General features: G+C 45.9%; 1 protein-coding gene across 5 annotated transcripts in view; it reads right to left on the bottom strand.

Moving 5' to 3' along the window:
* The window catches only part of CD99L2 (CD99 molecule like 2), a 200,324-nt gene extending 178,412 nt beyond the window's left edge, over positions 1-21,912 (bottom strand). The window contains exon 1 of one of the 5 annotated variants that reach the window (XM_073543615.1): positions 21,516-21,912. In XM_073543615.1, the coding sequence (XP_073399716.1) occupies positions 21,516-21,567 (52 nt within the window). In that variant the 5' untranslated portion in view covers positions 21,568-21,912. The remainder of the gene's footprint in view (positions 1-21,515) is intronic. The other 4 variants (XM_073543616.1, XM_073543614.1, XM_073543613.1 and 1 more) reach the window with 4 other exon arrangements.
* Positions 21,913-22,161: the final 249 nt, after the last annotated feature.

Below are 22,161 nucleotides of genomic sequence, written 5' to 3' on the forward strand. Positions count from 1 at the left end.
TTGCTTTATCTCCATTGAGAGAAGAAAAAAAATTCCCCCTACGGCCTCAGAGATATAGAGGAAAGAATATACACACACTTTTTTTTTTTTAAACAAAATTCTTTCCTGCTATTGAGTACCCTAGGATCTGCGGTATGGCGGGTGATTCTGTTATGATTGAGTCACCGTAGGAGGCAAAAACAGAAATGCTAGCTAAGTCCAGAAAACCAGAGAGGTTGGCAGCTATCGGATTGCAGACCCCTGATCCTATCCACAACAACTAACAGTAGCCGTGGGGGGTTCCTACGATGCCCTAGACCCCTCGATCACAGTCGGAGAATTAAATAGGCCTAAAGAAAGGGGAAATCTAAACTGCCCCAGAGCAGACCCCAAAGCAATAGGCAGTCCCCAACATATAATGATGGTGAAGCAAGATGAAAACACTAACACAGACAGAAAGACTGAGCAAAGACTGGGCCCAAGCTAACTAGATAGGAAAGGACAGGAAGGCTGCTGTCTGCAATCCGTGAAAAACCCTATGAAAATAAGAGCCAACAAACTGACAGTGAAAAAGGCCCTGAAGACGCTAGGCTTCAAAAAAAGCTATGTCAGTACTCAGGACTATTCTGAAGACAGAGCAACCGGCAAAAGGAGATTCAGCTCACCCCAGCAGGGAATGGCAGAATCCAGAAAAGCAAGGAAAACAAAAACAAAACACAAATGCTAACAGGCAAAGCAGAAAACTTAGCTTTAGAGGAGCAGGAATCAGACTGGTGTCCTAGAAGTCCACAGAGAAATCACCCGCAGGGCAGAAGGGCGTCGGCAGCCTTATATCCAGTCCGTGACTCCACTCAGCCAGTCATCCTCATTAGGCTCAGGTGCCTGATAATCAGGCTCATTACCTTCCTTTACCAGAATAGGGAGTTCACCAGACCTCAGTGACGAAGGGGAAAATGAACTCACAACACCAGACGTTTACAGCTAGAATAGTCATTTACCACATTAACAATGTATACAGTGTATTTCTGAATCATTTAATGTTAGCTTCATTGGAAAAAAAACTGTGCTTTTCTTTCAAAAATAAGGAAATTTCTAAGTGACCCTAAACTTTTGAACGGCAGTTTATCTAAAGATGTTTATAACGTTATTATAGTCACATATGAAAACCGCTTGTAGACGATTCTTTACCAAAGCTGTAATAGCTAAAATGCCTAGTGCTGGATAAGGTGCCCTATGCTAACCAAAGTATGCTATGCAACAGAAAACATGTCCCCTATGGCTTATGTAGACCAGACACCCCACGCATATCGCTGTAGGTTACAGCTTCATCAGGGAAAGTGTAAAGTGTATATATTGACGTCATATTTCTTATCGTGATTTTACCGTTACTTAGAGATCACACATGGCCTGGTTCGCATTATCTATTGGACTGTTATGAATTTAGAGGGGTTCTAGTGGCTCCATAGTGATGTGAGTGAATGCATTCTGTTTGTCTCTTCGCTACAACGCTGAAAATTTCTATATCCCATAAATATCAGACGCAAAACACCAATATTAATATCTGGACAATGAAGACAAGGCCTGGACCACCAAGAAAATTCCAGGATTCTTCTTCTTTTGCTCCTTGGAAGAAAGGCAGCCTCTACACTTCTCCTCCCCTGCGTAAACAAATCTCAGAGCTTACTGTCTTCCCATGTATCGGCTTGAAAGGGAGGTTGAAGCTCTTCCTAGGTTTCCAGTTTTCCTCACTCCCTTGTTATAATTAACTAGCTGAAGAGCCCGGCGTTGCCTGGGCATAGTAACTAACTGGTTAGTTAGAACAAATTATAAGAATTATCCTCCATCCCATAGTCCAGTGCCTATATACGCATATACACAATGCAGAGTGGGCGGGGCTTGAGATAAATATAGATATATCTATTACTCCATTCCCCATATGTTCAATGTGAGTTCCTACTTCAAAAAGGAGGTTGAAGTGCAAGCTCTTCTCCCTTCTGGAGATGCCTTTGTGGACTTTAATTTTACTTTATGAAAAAGTGCATTTGTATTCGGTCCCCCTAAGTCAATACTTTGCAGGTCCACCTTTCACTGCAATTACTGTCTTTTGAGGTAGGTCTCCACCAGCACATCTAGAGGCTGGCATGTTTTACCCATTCTTTGCAAACTAGCTCTAGCTCAGTGAGATTGGATGGAGGAGTCCGAACAGCAATTTTCAAGTCTTGCCACAGATTATCAATGGGATTTAGGCCTGGACAACTCTGACCAGCCTTCATGTCCCTACTAAAGAAAAGCATCTCCACAGCATGATGCTGCCACCACCATGTTTGATAGTGGGGATGGCGTTTTCAGATTGTCCTGCAGTTAGTTTTCCACCACACACAGCGTTTCTTCCACATGCCAGCTGTGTCTTCATCATGGCTTTTTGCAAACTGAAAAGGGACATATAGTTTGTTTAAAAATTGGCTCTTTTTGGCACTCTTAATTAAACCCAGATTTGTGGAGTATATGACTTAAGGCTTGCTCACATGAATATAAATTGGAAAAGTGCAAAAGTGCAATTAGAGAAAACATTGCATTGCACTATGACAAATGTTAGTAGTTGAGGCACTGCTCATCTGCTAGTTTTTCCTCAGCTCTAATGGGACTGATAAAAATTAAATTGCAGCATGGTGCGAGTGGATGCGAGAATCTGATAGCACTTGCCAGTATAAGTCAATAGGTGCGAGAGAGAGAGGGGGGGGGGGGCTAATTGGATAGCTAATAGACCATGCATGTGCATTCTGATTTGTATGCACACATATCAAAAGGAAATACACTTCATCAGCAAAGTACCGTAAGTTCAAAGCCAGTAACTTATGAAGCGGCGTTTTCAGAGCATCGCTCCATAGGTTGCAGTAGAGATTCAAAGCTGCCAGCTCCCTCCAGACCCGGGGGCTCTGAGCAGCGGTGACATCTGTAACTATACAGCTCAGAGTCACCGAGTCTTATAGAAGCCAGCATGACTGGCCAACTTTGATGGGTGGTGTAGTTACTGCTGTCACCACTGTTCAGAGCCGCCAGGTCTCGTGGGAGGCGACAGCTCTGATTCTGTACTGCAACTGTAGGTCACTCCCGCTCATGTCTCACGAGCGAACTTTACAGAGCTACTGACAGCATTGAGTGTGAGACATGACTGGGAATGACCTGTGAAGCGTCGATCTCAGAACAATGAGCCATAGATTGCAGTACAGAAACCGGTGGACGTCGTGGGAATGCCTTGGATTACATCAGAGCTCCGGGAGTTTTTTAAATTAATAAATTGGTGGATGAAGGAGTGTTTCCTGTTTTTATCTATTTATTTTATTTCTTTACATCTCTCTTTATAGGTCTTTCAAGGTTCCCATTTTTTGGAGTCATGGACGTTGGATCTTAATTTTTTTTAATATAAATACGTGAACAAGGAGTGGGGGAATAGTTAGCAATGGGGGTGTATGATAGATTCCTCTCCATTACTAACCCCTGGGCTTGATGCCAATTGATATTACAAACCCATAAACCATTACAAAGATTACCAATGCATTAGAGCAATTGGGAAGAGCCGAGCAAGGCTTCAGAATGATACGTCAATTCTGAGAGTTTTTTTTATTTTTTTAAGACTGGAAAGGGCCCAATAACCAGGGACCTTCTCAGCCTGATAATATTAGCCCGCCGCTGTCTGCTTTACCCTAGCCGGCTATGAAACAAAATAGGGTGGGGACCCCCAAGTCATTTTTTTAAATTTATTATTTAAAAGGGTTAAATAAGGCTAAATACCCTCTAGTACCACATTAAAGGCACTAAAGGGTGAAAGTTTTTTATATGTGCAGGGCTTGTGAAATTTTTCTTATCTTTCAGGTTACATCAGGGGCTTATCCACAACATTACAGAATGCTGTAGATAAGTCCCCTGATGTCGGTGCCAGCAGCTCATAGTCAAAAAATGGGGTGACAGATTCCCTTTAACTTACATAGAGAATTACAAAATTTAAGATTTGATGTTAAAAATGCACTGCACACGCATGTCATACAGATGCTAGCTGAGAAAAATTGCATTGTACTCTCAAGACACTCGTCATACTTTTCTGGATCAACATCAGACTGATTTTTTATACGATTGTGTGACACCAGCCTAATAGTTGTCCTGAGGACAGATTCGCTCACCTGAGCTGTGAATCTCTGTAGCTCCTTCAGTGTGACCATGGGCCTCTTGGCTGCTTCTCCAATTAGTGCTCTCCTTGCTTGAGATGTCAGCTTAGGTGGACAGCCATATCTTGGTAGGTTTGCAGTTGTGTCATAATCTTTCCATTTTATTTTTTTATTCCAAACAGTGTGGAAACAAACATTAAGTCAAGGGTGCTATAAAGTTTGTCCAGACCATTTTTTGGGGGTTGTGTGAAATTATATCCAATTTACCGTACCTTTTTTTCTGTCTTGTTCCAATACATTCAAAAGAAAATAAACATGGGTACCTGCAATAATTTTCTGGGAAAAATACTTAATTTTCTGGAACAATTTCAAGGGTGCCAGTACTTTCAACCATGCCTGTATAACCTTAACCTGTAACACCACCTTATCCCTGACTTGTCTGGTGTGTTCCTTGATTTTTCATGATTCTGTTTTATCCCTGATGACCTCAGACCTTGTTTGAGACTCTCACAAAACAACTGTAGTTGTAATGAGAATAAGTGACATACAGGTGGACTCAATTTACTAATTATATGACTCCTGGAAGCAATTTGGGACTTTATTTGGGGGTATCAGACTACAGCGGGCTGAATACAAATGCACTGCACAGATTTATATAATTAGAAAATCATCTTTCAATTCTTGTACACTTTCCAAATACTTGCTATATTGTGTTGGTATGTCACAAAAGCCAAATAAAATTTCTTTAAGGTCTTGGGTGTAACATGCCAAAAAAAAAAAAGTTCATGGGGTACGAATACTTTTTTTTAATCTTCTACAGCTTGTTGCTTATGTTACCGGTCCTCCCTGCAGTCTCAGAGGGGCCGGTTATCTACACAAGGAAGGCAGGGCACAAGCAGCCTTTCTGCTTAAGAGACTGCTTCCATCACCCTGAAGCAGGCTAGTTTCCCCGATCCAGCCATCTTCAATGCTTCTGTGCTTCTTTGATGCTGCAGGGGAAACGTTCACTTTACTAGCAGTTTGAAAGAACGCTCCGTCTCTGCTAGCGTTGCGACCATGCAATTGTCGGTCTTCAGAAGCGCACCACAGCAAGCAAGAGCAGCACACTCCTGAAGATACATCTTGAGACCACCCATTTAAACATTTGCAGAATATATATATTATTTTGCAGTTCTTTCCCCTGAAACTGGGGGGTCATCCATGGGAGCTCCAGTTGCAGGGGAACATGCATATTATGAAGTCAGTCACTAGCAGAGGTGATCGGGGTCTAAAACCCTACCAGCTCTGCAATCATGTGATAACCAGGCAGTTGCAACAGCAATGCAGTCTTTTCTACTCACTAATTCCATGTGCTGTCGTTCACATCTCGGATTCGTTCATTGACATGTAAGGGTTTGTTTTGCACAAGTCTAAAATAAAATATACTCAAAAAAAAAAAAAAATGGATAGCACATGTATAAGAAAAAATGTATGCATAAATAAGGCCTAAGGCAGACTACAGATGTCCGTAGAAATTTTCAAGCCATTCCAGTCATGTCCATAAACTGCAGCTGTGACTGGTGCTGTGTGATCGGACAGGTTGAGCAGCTGCATTATAAGACATGTCTAGTCTGTCCTACAGACCAGACTAATGCAAGTGCCTGTTGCAATCCTTCCCTACAAAACAGACCATTAGACGACCACAGACATGAACAGCAAATTGAAATTTGGCTGACTGAGGCCTAAAATAGTACGCACATGTTCCAAGTTATCTGAACACTCTTCTTACAAAACCTTTTTACTCCAAGCCCAGCACCAACAGACGTACAGAGCTGCCAATGCACTTACCTGCTGAGTGTGCCACTATCATGCTATTACAATGCCATCTGGACACATTGAATGGATTTAGGAACATCTGGGGAGGCGACATCCACATCACTGCCCCCATCCACATTAATAATGGACAAAGAGCATTAATATTAAACTCTACTTAGGATAAACTCAGAATACAAAGCCATCAAGGAACATCACCCTACACACAGAGGTCCACAGACATCGGTACTCCTAGGGGTGCCTTTATTTGTGAGTAAATGGCACTTCTGTGGCATCCGATTGATGGTTCCTTTTAGGCTGCGTTCACACACAGCTTTTTTTTTTTCGCGTTTTTCCCGCGGATTTACCAAAAAAACGCTTAAAAGAAGCTTCCCATTAATTTTAATGCATTTTGCACTTTTTGTGCATATTGATGCGTTTTTTACCACGAAAAAAAACAAACACTTTGCGGTAAAAAACGCAGCATGCTCATTCATTTTGAGGTAAATTCCGCATTTCTGGCTATTTTCTATGTGTCTGGGGACGCGCGGCAAAAACGCGCAAAAATCGCAGCAAAAACGTGTTTTCTGGGAAGGAGTCCTGTTTTTATGCAGAAATTTTCTGCATACGTGTGCACATAGCCTTACTTGTCAGAGCTGCTTCACATATGACATGCCCTGTGAGCCTGTGCCATATAACACTGCAAATCAGGGATACCGTATATACTCGTGTATAAGCCGAGATTTTCAGCCCATTTTTGGGGTCTGAAAGTCCCCCTCTCGGCTTACACACGAGTCATATATCGGGGGTGGGCAGGGGTGTCAGAGATCATACTTACCTCTCCTAGCACTTCTCTGCAGCCTCTGCTTCTTCCTCTGAAGTCTGCTTGCTGCATTCAGCGGTCATGTGGTACCGCTCATTAAACTCATGAATATGCGCATATTTAATGAGCGCTACCACGTGACCATCTGAATGCAGGAAGCAGACGAGAAGCAGGGGCTGCAGAGAAGTGCCAGGAGAGGTATGACGGGGCAGTGTGATATTCACCTGTCCCCGTTCCAAGCCTTGCACCACTGTGTCTCCGGGTCCTCCTGCTTTGACGGCAGAGGGCGTGATGACTTAGTCAGTGTGCGCCCTCTGCTGTCACTGCAGAGAGCCGGGAGACAGAGCGGTGGATGCCATGGAACAGGGACAGGTAAATGTCACCAGTGCCGGGGGCTCAGGACACCGGCACCTGGCCCCCAGCGACGGAGAGGCGAGTATGTCATTTTTTTTTTTATTGCAGCGGCATCATATGGGGGGTATTTATGGGGCAGCATTAACCCTTGTGCAGCAGCATATGGGGGGTATTTATGGGGCAGCATTAACCCTTGTGCAGCAACATATGGGGGGTATTTATGGGGCAGCATTAACCCTTGTGCAGCAGCATATTATGGGGGGTATTTATGGAGCATTTTCTTGGGCCAGCATTAACCCTTGTGCAGCAGCATATGGGGGGGTTTATCTATGGAGCATCTTCTTGGACCACCATTTAACCCTAGGCTTATACGCGAGTAAATAAGTTTTCCCAGTGTGTCAGCTTATACACGAGTATATACGGTAGTTATCGAGGGGGAGCGGAGAAGGAACTTCTTACAGAAGTGATATAGACTCTCTGGCCATCTTAGCCAGAGTTTTACCAACATGACCAAGTCTTTGGGTGTGAAAGTTAAAGGAGTTTTCTAAGAATTCACATTTTTAGTTAAATGTTTCAGACTATTCTAAAATACTAAATTATGTGATACCCTCCCTATTTGATGCCCTGTAGGTCCGCTCATCACTTCACCACTGGTCTCTGCTTATTGTCACTCGACTTGACTGACCACTGTAGCTAAAGTTGGACAAAGTGTGGTGCGTCAGGAAGCAGAGACAGTGGAATTGGACCTGTGATGGAACAAAGGATTGGCGAGTATAATTTTACCAATGGATTTTGTATCGCAATGTAGTTCCCAGTGTCAGAAAGCTGAGTTTGCGTCCTAGGTCATGGGTCTTCCAGCAGAACAGTGATCCCAAACATACTTCAAGAAGCACCCAGAAATGGATGGAAACAAAGCGCTGGAGAGTTCTGAAGTGGGCAGCAATGAATCCAGAACTAAGTCCCATTGTACACCTGTGGAGAGAACTTAAAGTTGCTGTTGGGAGAAAGCAATCAAATATGAGAGATCTGGAACAGTTTGCAAAAGAAGAGTGCTCCAAAATTCTCCAGTTAAGAGTAAAATGTTTGCTGCTTGTTACAGAAAGCAAATTGATTGCAGTTATATTCCAAACTGTGTGCAACCAAATATTAAATTGAGGGTGACAATTTTGTCAGTTTCACTCTAAATCCCCAAAATGGGCCTATGTCCAATTTGCCTTTTGTTTTTTTGTGATATTCAAATACACACAAAAGGAAATAAACATGTGATAACAAAACACGTGTAATTGCAATACATTTCTGGGAGAAATACTTCATTTTCTGGCACAATTTTAAGGGTGCAAACACTTTCAGCCACGACATATACCGTACATATGTCAGTAGGAAAATAAGTATTTGATACACTGCCGATTTTGCAAGTTTCCCCACCTACAAAGAATGGAGACGTCAGTAATTTTTATTGTAGGTACACTTCAACTCAGAGAGAATCTAAAAATAAAAACCAGAAAAAAAAAAAATCAGATTGTACGATTTTTAAATAATTAATTTGCATTTTATTGCATTAAAGTATTTTATCACCTACCAACCATCAAGAATTCTGGCTTTCACATACCTGTTAGATTTACTTTAAGAAGCCTTCCTACTCTGCACTAATTACTCGTTTTAATTGCACCTGCTTGAACTTGTTACCTGTATAAAAGCCACCTGTCCACACACAAACAATCACTTGAACCCTTCCACCATGGCCAAGGCTAAAGAGCTTTCTGACACCTGGCACTACATTGAAACCCAAAATCCGTTGGTAATCTTCAGATTTCATGATGCCTTGCACACAGTCAAGGCACATAGTGCCAGAGGCAGCAAAACAACCCCAAAAACATCTTTGAACCCCCACCATATTTGACTGTAGGTACTGTGTTCTTTCCTTTGTAACTTTGAAATATTAAAAGAAGCCCTAGCGTGCACCTCCCTCGTGGCAGAGATATAACAATTACATTTCTGCGAAGGGCACGAAACCTACTTTCTAATCCCTAATTTTCACGGTTCTGGCCCCTCCAGAAACTGAGATATGGATTGATCCCAAATGGAGTATCTTAATTACAGCATTTTTGATGTTGTCTTGTTGGGTTCGATGAACTACAACCAATGATACCATATGTGTGTTTGTGTGAGCTTCCCTCGTTAAGATATGGTTATTATTTGTGCGAGCTTCCCTCGTTAAGAAATGGTTATTATAAGTTTTTAGTTAAATTACAACTTAGAGAGTAGGGGGGGGGTTGAAACTCACCAGACCGCCCCTTTCGTGAGGTCACAAACCCAAAGGGATAAGGTATTCCCTCCCAAAATTCATTCAGTTAAGCTGGAGTTTTGATGCTGACAAGACCTACCAGATGTGGCTGCTGCCCATCCCCCCGAGCCGCATGGGTTGCCTAATACCAACTAAGCACATGTAAGTGTACTTTCTGCTTTCATCCCCGTTATGTTATATTTGCATTGTACATATTTATTGTCTCAATTTATAGCAACTTTATCTATGTAATCACTTCCCACCTTTTTGGGAATAAATGATGAAATTATCAGTCTGCCTTCCTGCGCTAAGAAGCGAACTATGCGCCTTTTTTAGATAATCGCTACTAATTTGGGGGTTTGCCACGGACCATCTTAATTAACTCTTTGATTAAGTGAATTGTGGCTGGTGGCAGCGTGGTGTGTGCGGTTGGTTAGGCTAGTTGGCAGTACGGAAGGGTCTTATATTGCTGAATGAGTGGCTGAGGCCAACGCATTGATAATTCCCTTACTGCAGTAGTCTAACTGCCCGTGCACAAGCAGCCCATCCAGCGACTAATTATCCTAGGTGCAGTTCCCTGACTGACCCGAGGGTAAGGGGGGTGCCGGAGAGCTGCAAGTTCCAAAGTGGAACGGAGAAAGTGGGATATCCATAAATCCCCGCAGTTTTTGGAAGGTGAGGCATCCAAAATAACCCCCCTGCGGTAAATTGTTAGAGCGGGATTAGCTTGCTGTGTATTTTTGTCACATGGTACCAGTGGCGGGATAACTAAGATAAGCCCCCACTGTGCCTGTGATAGCCGTGTGCCGGCAGTGCGTCGCATCCCTCCGCTGACACACCAGGGTCAGTGGTGGGATCGTGTCATATTGGTGGCACAGGGTGCGCTCGTCGTCACAAGTTGGGGCACCACCGTGGCTCAGAGGTTAGCGCTGCAGCCTTAAAGCACTGGAGTCCTGGGTTCGAATCCCACCAAGGACAACATCTGCAAGGAGTTTGTATGTTCTCCCCGTGTTTGCGTGGGTTTCCTCCGGGCACTCCGGTTTCCTCCCACACTCCAAAGACATACTGATAGGGAATATAGATTGTGAGTCCCATCGGGGACAGTGATGAAAATGTGTGCAAACTGTAAAGCGCTGCGGAATATGTTAGTGCTATATAAAAAAAATAAAGAAAACCTTATGTTTTCAGTAAACAGCAGAATGATGTGCTTTACCTAAAAGCTCTAGCTTGATCTCATCTGTCCACAAGACGCTTTCCCACATACATTTTGGCAAACTGCAGTCTAGCTTTTTGTGTCTGTGTCAAAAGTGGAGGCGGACAGTTTACACTAATACTGATGCACCCTGAGCCAGCAGGACAGCTTGAATTTCTTTGGAACTTTATTGGGGCCATTTACCCACTATCCGGCGTTGCTACCTTTCATCAATTTCTCTCTGCCATCCACGTCCAGTGAGATTAGCTACAGTGATATGGGTTGTAAGATTCTTGATTATGTTGCTCACCGTGGACAAGGGAACATCAAGAACTCGAGAAGATGAACTAGTAGCCTTGAGATTGTTGATATTTGTCAACAATTTTGGTTCTCAAGTCCTCAGTTTTTCCGTTTCTGTTCACCATTAGGGTTGAACGAGCGTGCTCAAATAAGGTGTTATCCAAGCACACTTATGTCATGAGTATTTTTGGCGTGCTTGACAAAACGCCCTTGAGTTGCTGGAGCTGCAGGTCTCGTGGCGTTCGACAGCCTCAACACATGCATGGACTGCCTAACAAACAGGCACTCCCTGCATGTGTTGTGGCTGTCGAATAGCCTCCATACTTCGTGAGGCAGACACATAACCCTTGTTATCTGGTTTCAGGTGTAATTTTCATCATACATACATACTGCTCAAAAAAATAAAGGGAACACTCAAATGACACATCCTAGATCTGAACGAATGAAATATTCTCATTGAATACTTTGTTCTGTACGAAGTTGAATGTGCTGACAACAAAATGACACAAAAATCGTCAATGGAAATCAAATTTATTAACCAATGGAGGCCTGAATTTGGAATCACACACAAAATTAAAGTGAAATATAATGTCCTTAAAACAAGTCAAAATGATGCTCGGTATTGTGTGTGGCCTCCATGTGCCTGTATGACCTCCCTACAACGCCTGGGCATGCTCCTGATTAGGCGACGGATGGTCTCCTTTCGGGATCTCCTCCCAGACTAAAGCATCCGCCAACTCCTGGACAGTCTGTAGTGCAACGTGACGTTGGTGGATGGAGCGAGACATGATATCCCAGATGTGCTCAATCGGATTCAGGTCTGGGGAACGGGCAGGCCAGTCCATAGCTTCAATGCCTTCATCTTGCAGGAACTGTTGACACACTCCAGCCACATAAAGTCTGGCATTGTCATGCATTAGCAGGAACCCAAGGCCAACCGCACCAGCATATGGTCTCACAAGGGGTCTGAGGATCTCATCCTAATGGCAGTCAGGCTACCTCTGGCGAGCATATGGAGGGCCAAAGAAATGCCACCCCACACCATTACTGACCCACTGCAAACCGGTCATGCTGAAGGATGTTGCAGGCAGCAGATCACTCTCCACAGCATCTCCAGAGTCTGTCACATGTGCTCAGTGTGAACCTTTCATCTGTGAAGAGCACAGGGCGCCAGTGGCGAATTTGCCAATTCTGGTGTTCTGTGGCAAATGCCAAGAGTCCTGCACGGTGTTGGGCTGTGAGCACAACCCCCATCTGTGGACGTCTGGCACTCAGACCATCCTCATGGAGTCAATTTCTAACTTTGTGCAGACACATGCACATTTGTGGCCTGCTGGAGGTCATTTTGCAGGGCTCTGGCAGTGCTCCTCCTGTTTCTCCTTGCACAAAGGCTGAGGTAGCAGTCCTGCTGCTGGGTTGTTGCCCTCCTACTGCCCCCTCCACATCTCCTGGTGTACTGGCCTGTCTCCTGGTAGCGCTTCCAACCTCTGGAAACTATGCTGACAGACACAGCTAACCTTATTGCCATAGCTCGCATTGATGTGCCATCCTGAATGAGCAGCACTACCTGAGCCACTTGTGTGGGATGTAGAGTCCGTCTCATGCTACCACAAGTGTGAAAGCACATCCAACATTCAAAAGTGACCAAAATATCAGCTAGAAAGCATTGGTACTGAGATGTGGTCTGTGGTCCCCACCTGCAGAACCACTCCATTGAGTGTGTCTTGCTAATTGCCAATAATTTCCATCTGTTGTCTATTCCATTTGCACAACAGCATGTGAAATTTATTGTCAGTGTTGCTTCCTAAGTGGACAGTTTGATTTTCTTGGGAGTTACATTCTGTTGTTTAAGTGTTCCCTTTATTTTTTTTGAGCAGTGTGTATAATATATATACACACACACACACACACGGGGAAATAAGTATTTGATCCCTTGCTGATTTTGTAAGTTTGCCCACTGACAGTCTATAATTTTAAGGGTGGGTTAATTTTAACATTGAGAGATAGACTATAAAAAAAAATAAACCTCATAAAAGAATCACTGTATAAAATTATATAAATTTGCATTTTGCTGTGAGAAAAAGGTATTTTAACCCCTACCAACCATTAAGAGTTCTGGCTCCTACAGACAGACCAGTTAGAGCTCCTAATCAGCTTACTACCTGCATTAAAGACAGCTGTCTTACAGTCACCTTTATAAAAGACTCCTGTTCACGGACTCAATTAATCAGTCAGACGCTACCCTCTACAACATGGGCAAGACCAAAGAGCTTTAATAAGGATGTCAGGGACAAGATCATAGACCTGCACAAAGCTGGAATGGGCTACAAAACCATAAGTAAGACGCTGGGTGAGAAGGAGACAACTGTTGGTGCAACGGTAAGAAAATGGAAGAAATACAAAATGACTGTCAATTGACATCGATCTGGGGCACCATGCAAAATCTCACCTCGTGGGGGTAACCCTTGATCATGATGAAGGTGAGAGATCAGCTGAAAACTACACGGGGGAACTTGTTAATGATGTCAAGGCAGCTGTGACTACAGTCACCAAGAAAACCATTGGTAACACATTACGCCGCAAAGGTTTAAAATCCTGCAGTGCCCGCAAGGTCTCCCTGCTCAAGAAGGCACATGTGCAGGCCAGTCTGAAGTTTGCCAATGAACACATAGATTATTCTGTGAGTGATTGGGAGAAGGTGCTGTGGTCAGATGAGACAAAAATTGAGCTCTTTGGCATTAGCTCAACTCGCCATGTTTGGAGGAAGAGAAATACTACTTATGACCCAAAGAACACCATCCCCACTGTCAAGCATGGAGGTGGAAACATTATGTTTTGGGGGAGTTTCTCTGCTAAGAGCACAGGACTACTTCAGTGTATCAGTGGGTGAATGGATGGAGCCATGTATCATAAAATCCGACAGAATATTAAAATGGGTCGTGGCTGGGTCTGCCAGCAAAACAATGACCCAAAATATACAGCCAAGGTAACAAAGGAGTGACTCAAAAAGAAGTACATTAAGGTCATGGAGTGGCCTAGCCAGTCTCCAGACCTTAATCCCATAGAAAACTTATGGAGGGAGTTGAAGCTCCGAGTTGCCAAGCAACAGCCTCAAAATCTTAATGATTTAGAGATAATCTGCAAAGAGGAGTGGACCAAAATTCCTCCTGACATGTGCGCAAACCTCATCATCAACTACAAAAAACATCTGACTGCTGTGCTTGCCAACAAGGGTTTTGCCACCAAGTATAAAGTCTTGTTTGCCAGAGGGATCAAATACTTATTTCTCACTCCAAAATGCAAATAAATTTATACATTGTGATTTTCTGGATTTTATTTTTGATATTCTACCTCTCACTGTTAAAAGTAACCTACCATTAAAATTACAGACTGTTCATGTCTTTGTCATTGAGGTATAGATGACATATTGATCACTTTTTAATTGCATTTTTATTGGAAGTGCAAGGACAAAATAAACTGGCAATTTTGACTTTTTTTTTTTATATAGCAGCCATAGAGCCTTGAACCTGCTATCATATTGCAGTTTTTCGTGCTAATCACATTCTCTTAAGAAGTCAAGTGACATCCTGGGCTTTTATAGGTGTACCAACATGTCAGCAACTGAGGCTTTCAGCAGGCCACAAAAGGGACTTATGGGTGCCCAGAACAGATGCTCAAGCAGGGTAGCGTGTTTTAAATGCTGTCATTTTCATTGGGAAAAGCAAATGTTTTAAATACTTTTTTCTCAACAGTGTTCACACAGGAAAAGGATTTGCCAGGGGAAATGCAGAGTGATAATGTAAACTCCCCATTAAGTATTACCTTGCTAACCCAGGAAGAAGTGCAGAACCGCCTTAGTAAGATTAAAATTGACAAATCACCAGGCCCTGATGGCATTCACCCTCGGGTAATAAGGGAGTTAAGTAATGTGATAGACAGGCCTCTATGCCTTATATTTAAAGACTCTATAGAAACAGGGTCTGTTCCTTTTGATTGGCGGCAAGCAAATGTGGTACCAATATTCAAAAAGGGGTGTAAAAGGAAACCTGGAAACTATAGGCCGGTAAGCTTAACATCTGTTGTGGGTAAAATGTTTGAAGGGTTTCTAAGGAATACCATTATGGAATATCTCAATGTTAATAAATGTTTAACTCCATATCAACATGGATTTATGAGGGATCGCTCCTGTCAAACTAAACTGATCAGCTTCTATGAGGATATAAGCTCTCAAATGGACCAAGGAGAATCATTGGATGTCATTTATCTCGACTTCTCTAAAGCATTTGACACTGTCCCACATAAAAGATTGGTAAGTAAGATGAGAAAGCTTGGGCTAGGGGAAAATGTGTGTAGATGGGTAGGTAGCTGGCTTAGTGATAGAAAACAAAGAGTGGTTATTAATGGGGCATACTCAGATTGGGCCAGGGTTACTAGTGGGGTACCACAGGGTTCTGTATTGGGCCCCCTACTATTAATATATTTATTAATGATCTAGTGGATGGCTTAGGCTACTTTCACACATCAGTTTTTTGCCGTCAGGCAGGATCCGGCTATTTTTAGAAAAAACGGATCCGGCATAAATTTTGGAGAACTGTAGAAACGGATCCGTTTTTTTGCTGGATCCGTCTAGCAGGTTATATCTGTTCCTGGGAGCTGGCCAATTGGATCTGAGCATGCGCAGACTTAAAAAAAACGGATCCGGTGGCTGGATCCGTCTTTTTCTGGATCCGGCGCATTCCGGCGCCCATAGACTTTCATTGTAGCAAAAAGCTGGAAGCGCCGGATCCGGCGCTTCCGGCTTTTTCGCCGGAGACAAAAAACGTTACAGTAGCCGTTTTTTCCAGACGCCGGAATGAGACAAGTTGCCGGATCCGGCAAAAAACGGATGAAACGCAATGCCATCCGGCACGATCCGGCGCTAATGCAAGTCAATGGGGAAAAACTGGATCCGGCATTGCATTTTGCCGGATCCGGTTTTACAAAAAAAAGCCGGATCGCGCCTGAAGGCAAAAAACTGATGTGTGAAAGAGGCCTTACACAGTAAAATATCAGTATTTGCAGATGATACAAAACTACGTAAGGTAGTTAACACAAAGGACGACATTTTGCAACTACAGACAGATTTGAGTAAATTGGAGAATTGGGCTGAAAAATGGCAAATGAGGTTTAACACAGATAAGTGTAAGGTTATGCACATGGGAAGGAGAAACAGATGCTATAATTACTTACTAAATGGGAAACTGCTGGGGAAATCAGACATGGAAAAAGACTTAGGCATCTTAGTCAATAAGAAGCTAAATTGGAGTGCCCAGTGTCAGGCAGCTGCCACCAAAGCAAATAGGGTCATGGGATGCATTAGAAGAGGTCTGGGGACACGAGATGAAAACATAATTCTGCCTCTGTACAAATCACTTGTCAGACCACACTTGGAGTATTGTGTGCAATTTTGGACGCCGGTGCTCAAGAAAGACATTACTGAACTTGAAAGGGTTCAAAGGCGGGCTACTAAAATGATAAATGGAGTTGGTACACTACAATACCCAGAAAGGTTATCAAAATTAGGTCTATTTACTCTAGAAAAGAGAAGACTTAGGGGAGACCTAATATATATGTACAAGTATATCAGAGGGCAATACAGAGATCTCTCCAATGAACTGTTTGTACCAAGGACTGTGACAAGAACAAGGGGGCATTCTCTTCGTTTGGAGGAAAGACAATTTCTGCACCAGCATAGAAGAGGGTTCTTCACGGTAAGAGCAGTGAGGCTCTGGAATTCTCTTCCTGAGGAAGTGGTGATGGCCAACTCACTGAATGAATTTAAGAAAGGAATGGATGCTTTTCTTGTGAGTAACAGTATAGAAGGTTACGAATAACAGAATATTATAGGTAGATGGTTGGCCCAGCTTAGGGGAAGGAATTTTTTTACCTATGGAGAAAACTGGCTTCTACTCTGTGGGTTTTTGCCTTCCCCAGGATCAACAATGCAGAACAGCTGCACTAAAAATAGGCTGAACAAGATGGACATAAGGTCTTCCTTCAGCCTTCAAAACTATGTTACTATGTTATGTATGTATCACTCATTGAAATTTAAGGGGCTAAGAGTAGTCATTAGTGGTAGTTCTGGTGTTAGAGACTTAAGGCCCTTTCTCCCATAGCGAGATGGCTACATGTGACACGCAGCGGCGACCGACCCCCCCCGCTGGGTATCGCTGATCATGCGCAAAAGGCCTGGGCCATTTTTTCATCTTCTGTGTCCCGCTGGCCAACGTGCACCACTGTGTTTGACGCCGACGAGTGGCCTCGTTGGCGACAGAACTCAGGACGCAGGCTGGAATCGTTCAGAAACGCTACTGTGTGGCAAGGTACCAACGACTGCCAAGGATCGCTGGATGGTTGCTGCGTCGCTGAAGAGATCTACCTGTTTGGCAGCTTACTAGCGACCATTTAACGACGCACCAGCGATCCTTACCAGGTCGTATCGGTGTCAGGATCCCTGGTGCGTCGCTAAGTGTAACGGGACCCTTAGGCCAGCGTAACAAAGAGAAACAACAAGAAACATACCTTTTAAATAAACAAAAGGTACAAGTGACAGATAAAACAGGTTATCCTGGAACTGAGGTAACACAAACACATCTATAGCAGGGGTGTAGAGATCACTAAAGAAGGTGGGCCTACTTCAGCTAGACGTGTGTCCAAGGACGCTACAGAAGAAGAAGAGGCCAACAGACTTACAGAAGAGTTTTGGAAAGCAGAATGGACATTATTCAAGGAAAGGAACCGGGATGGGAGTCATTATACCAAGAAAGGGCGCAGGATGGCAGAAAATACAGGATAATGAAATTACTACAATAAGGGGACATTATAATAGGAAGGGGTCTAGGATGAGACATTATTACAAGAAAGGGGCAAGAACGCAGACACACAATTACAGAAATGGGCCAAGATGGGGGACATTATTAAAGGAATATGCCTTGATGGAAACACTATTACACACTTGTCTTTATAGAACTTACATCTCACCAACATGGAGGTGGGGACCTGAGACCAAATTTTTCACTGGGGTACTTGGGACTCTAGTTACACCACTTCTCTATAGGACAAGACTGTATCATGGAGCCAACTTGCCTAGAAATTTGTCACTTGTGGATTTTTAAATAGTTTTGATTCCCAAAGTTTTTATTTCCAATTAACAAAAACAATATACAATTGGAAACCATATGCAGTCTTAAAACCACCCCCTGCCAGCTATCTTACACATCCTTACCTGGGGTGCAACTATAGCAGATTATTATTACTAATATATATATTTTTTTTTTTTTTTAACCTGTGACAACTAAGGTTCCCTGTTGGAGAAGTAAGCATTCAAGTTATGCCATTGACCCTACTACTCAAGTCAGGCAATGCACACAGCCCTACAGGACAATATATGCACCCATCTGCCACACTAGGGAGTACATTTTCACCCCTATCGGCCAAGCTGGGGTGTTCCTTATAAACAGAGAATACATGGTTCAACTGAATACCATGACAGAATGCATACATCCATTTATACACTCCAGATAATCTGTGCAACCCACATCATGATCTGGAAAATGGCAGGACCTACAGCAGGCAGCCCCTATAACAGGAGGTGAGAGAATGGCAGCCCCTACAGCAGGAGGTGAGAGAATGGCAGCCCCTACAGCAGGAGGTGAGAGAATGGCAGCCCCTACAGCAGGAGGTGAGAGAATGGCAGCCCCTACAGCAGGAGGTGAGAGAATGGCAGCCCCTACAGCAGGAGGTGAGAGAATGGCAGCCCCTACAGCAGGAGGTGAGAGAATGGCAGCCCCTACAGCAGGAGGTGAGAGAATGGCAGCCCCTACAGCAGGAGGTGAGAGAATGGCAGCCCCTACAGCAGGAGGTGAGAGAATGGCAGCCCCTACAGCAGGAGGTGAGAGAATGGCAGCCCCTACAGCAGGAGGTGAGAGAATGGCAGCCCCTACAGCAGGAGGTGAGAGAATGGCAGCCCCTACAGCAGGAGGTGAGAGAATGGCAGCCCCTACAGCAGGAGGTGAGAGAATGGCAGCCCCTACAGCAGGAGGTGAGAGAATGGCAGCCCCTACAGCAGGAGGTGAGAGAATGGCAGCCCCTACAGCAGGAGGTGAGAGAATGGCAGCCCCTACAGCAGGAGGTGAGAGAATGGCAGCCCCTACAGCAGGAGGTGAGAGAATGGCAGCCCCTACAGCAGGAGGTGAGAGAATGGCAGCCCCTATAGCAGGAGGTGAGAGAATGGCAGCCCCTACAGCAGGAGGTGAGAGAATGGCAGCACTTATAGCAGGAGGTGAGAGAATGGCAGCACTTATAGCAGGAGGTGAGAGAATGGCAGCCCCTACAGCAGGAGGTGAGAGAATGGCAGCCCCTATAGCAGGAGGTGAGAGAATGGCAGCCCCTACAGCAGGAGGTGAGAGAATGGCAGCCCCTACAGCAGGAGGTGAGAGAATGGCAGCCCCTATAGCAGGAGGTGAGAGAATGGCAGCCCCTATAGCAGGAGGTGAGAGAATGGCAGCCCCTATAGCAGGAGGTGAGAGAATGGCAGCCCCTACAGCAGGAGGTGAGAGAATGGCAGCCCCTACAGCAGGAGGTGAGAGAATGGCAGCCCCTATAGCAGGAGGTGAGAGAATGGCAGCCCCTATAGCAGGAGGTGAGAGAATGGCAGCCCCTATAGCAGGAGGTGAGAGAATGGCAGCCCCTATAGCAGGAGGTGAGAGAATGGCAGCCCCTATAGCAGGAGGTGAGAGAATGGCAGCCCCTACAGCAGGAGGTGAGAGAATGGCAGCACTTATAGCAGGAGGTGAGAGAATGGCAGCACTTATAGCAGGAGGTGAGAGAATGGCAGCCCCTACAGCAGGAGGTGAGAGAATGGCAGCCCCTATAGCAGGAGGTGAGAGAATGGCAGCCCCTATAGCAGGAGGTGAGAGAATGGCAGCACTTATAGCAGGAGGTGAGAGAATGGCAGCCCCTATAGCAGGAGATGAGAGAATGGCAGCCCCTATAGCAGGAGATGAGAGAATGGCAGCCCCTATAGCAGGAGGTGAGAGAATGGCAGCCCCTACAGCAGGAGGTGAGAGAATGGCAGCCCCTACAGCAGGAGGTGAGAGAATGGCAGCCCCTATAGCAGGAGGTGAGAGAATGGCAGCCCCTACAGCAGGAGGTGAGAGAATGGCAGCCCCTACAACAGGAGGTGAGAGAATGGCAGCCCCTACAGCAGGAGGTGAGAGAATGGCAGCCCCTACAGCAGGAGGTGAGAGAATGGCAGCCCCTACAGCAGGAGGTGAGAGAATGGCAGCCCCTACAGCAGGAGGTGAGAGAATGGCAGCCCCTACAGCAGGAGGTGAGAGAATGGCAGCCCCTACAGCAGGAGGTGAGAGAATGGCAGCCCCTACAGCAGGAGGTGAGAGAATGGCAGCCCCTACAGCAGGAGGTGAGAGAATGGCAGCCCCTATAGCAGGAGGTGAGAGAATGGCAGCCCCTACAGCAGGAGGTGAGAGAATGGCAGCACTTATAGCAGGAGGTGAGAGAATGGCAGCACTTATAGCAGGAGGTGAGAGAATGGCAGCCCCTACAGCAGGAGGTGAGAGAATGGCAGCCCCTATAGCAGGAGGTGAGAGAATGGCAGCCCCTACAGCAGGAGGTGAGAGAATGGCAGCCCCTACAGCAGGAGGTGAGAGAATGGCAGCCCCTATAGCAGGAGGTGAGAGAATGGCAGCCCCTATAGCAGGAGGTGAGAGAATGGCAGCCCCTATAGCAGGAGGTGAGAGAATGGCAGCCCCTATAGCAGGAGGTGAGAGAATGGCAGCCCCTATAGCAGGAGGTGAGAGAATGGCAGCCCCTACAGCAGGAGGTGAGAGAATGGCAGCACTTATAGCAGGAGGTGAGAGAATGGCAGCACTTATAGCAGGAGGTGAGAGAATGGCAGCACTTATAGCAGGAGGTGAGAGAATGGCAGCCCCTACAGCAGGAGGTGAGAGAATGGCAGCCCCTATAGCAGGAGGTGAGAGAATGGCAGCCCCTATAGCAGGAGGTGAGAGAATGGCAGCACTTATAGCAGGAGGTGAGAGAATGGCAGCCCCTATAGCAGGAGATGAGAGAATGGCAGCCCCTATAGCAGGAGATGAGAGAATGGCAGCCCCTATAGCAGGAGGTGAGAGAATGGCAGCCCCTACAGCAGGAGGTGAGAGAATGGCAGCCCCTACAGCAGGAGGTGAGAGAATGGCAGCCCCTATAGCAGGAGGTGAGAGAATGGCAGCCCCTACAGCAGGAGGTGAGAGAATGGCAGCCCCTACAACAGGAGGTGAGAGAATGGCAGCCCCTACAGCAGGAGGTGAGAGAATGGCAGCCCCTACAGCAGGAGGTGAGAGAATGGCAGCCCCTACAGCAGGAGGTGAGAGAATGGCAGCCCCTACAGCAGGAGGTGAGAGAATGGCAGCCCCTACAGCAGGAGGTGAGAGAATGGCAGCCCCTACAGCAGACAGCACGAGAATCCCTGGCACGCCCTAGGAGATGAGCTGAAGATAACAAAGCCGGCAGCTGGAAGGACCGCAGCATCTGTACAGGGCCATTGTGCCCATGGCTGCACGGAGTGCCACTTACCCCTCCACACCAGAGCCACCACCAGCACCAGGGTGAAGCCGAGTCGTGCCATCCCGATAGCGCTCCTGTCGGACGGTCAGCGGAGGAGAGGCCGGGGAGCTGGGCGCAGCATGCAGAGGGTGCACGGAGCCGCGGCCGCAGGGCAGACAGTCGGCGGCGGTGATTCTCTCTGGCGGCGGGAGGGGGAGCTCTCAGTCCCCGCCCAGCGCAGCCTGACAGGATGATTCAGATCACGGTACTAGAAGCAGCCGCACCGAAATACCGAGCGTGCACCGTCAGTGGGGGCCCTACAGACCACCCTCTCCTGGCACCCATACAACGCACGGCTGCAGAGGGCACACGCACAAACCGGCTGCGGGTCGTCTATAAATAGCAGAGAGCACGGACAGGGCGCATGCTCCCCCGCTGCACAGTGTGTCAGGGACAGGGCGCGTGCTCCCCCGCTGCACAGTGTGTCAGGGACAGGGCGCATGTTCCCCCGCTGCACAGTGTGTCAGGGACAGGGCGCATGCTCCCCCGCTGCACAGTGTGTCAGGGACAGGGCGCATGTTCCCCCGCTGCACAGTGTGTCAGGGACAGGGCGCATGTTCCCCCGCTGCACAGTGTGTCAGGGACAGGGCGCATGTTCCCCCGCTGCACAGTGTGT

This window comes from Dendrobates tinctorius, unplaced genomic scaffold (assembly GCF_039654945.1).
Source record: "Dendrobates tinctorius isolate UK_male_01 unplaced genomic scaffold, ASM3965494v1 ptg000133l, whole genome shotgun sequence".
Lineage (NCBI taxonomy): Eukaryota > Metazoa > Chordata > Amphibia > Anura > Dendrobatidae > Dendrobates > Dendrobates tinctorius.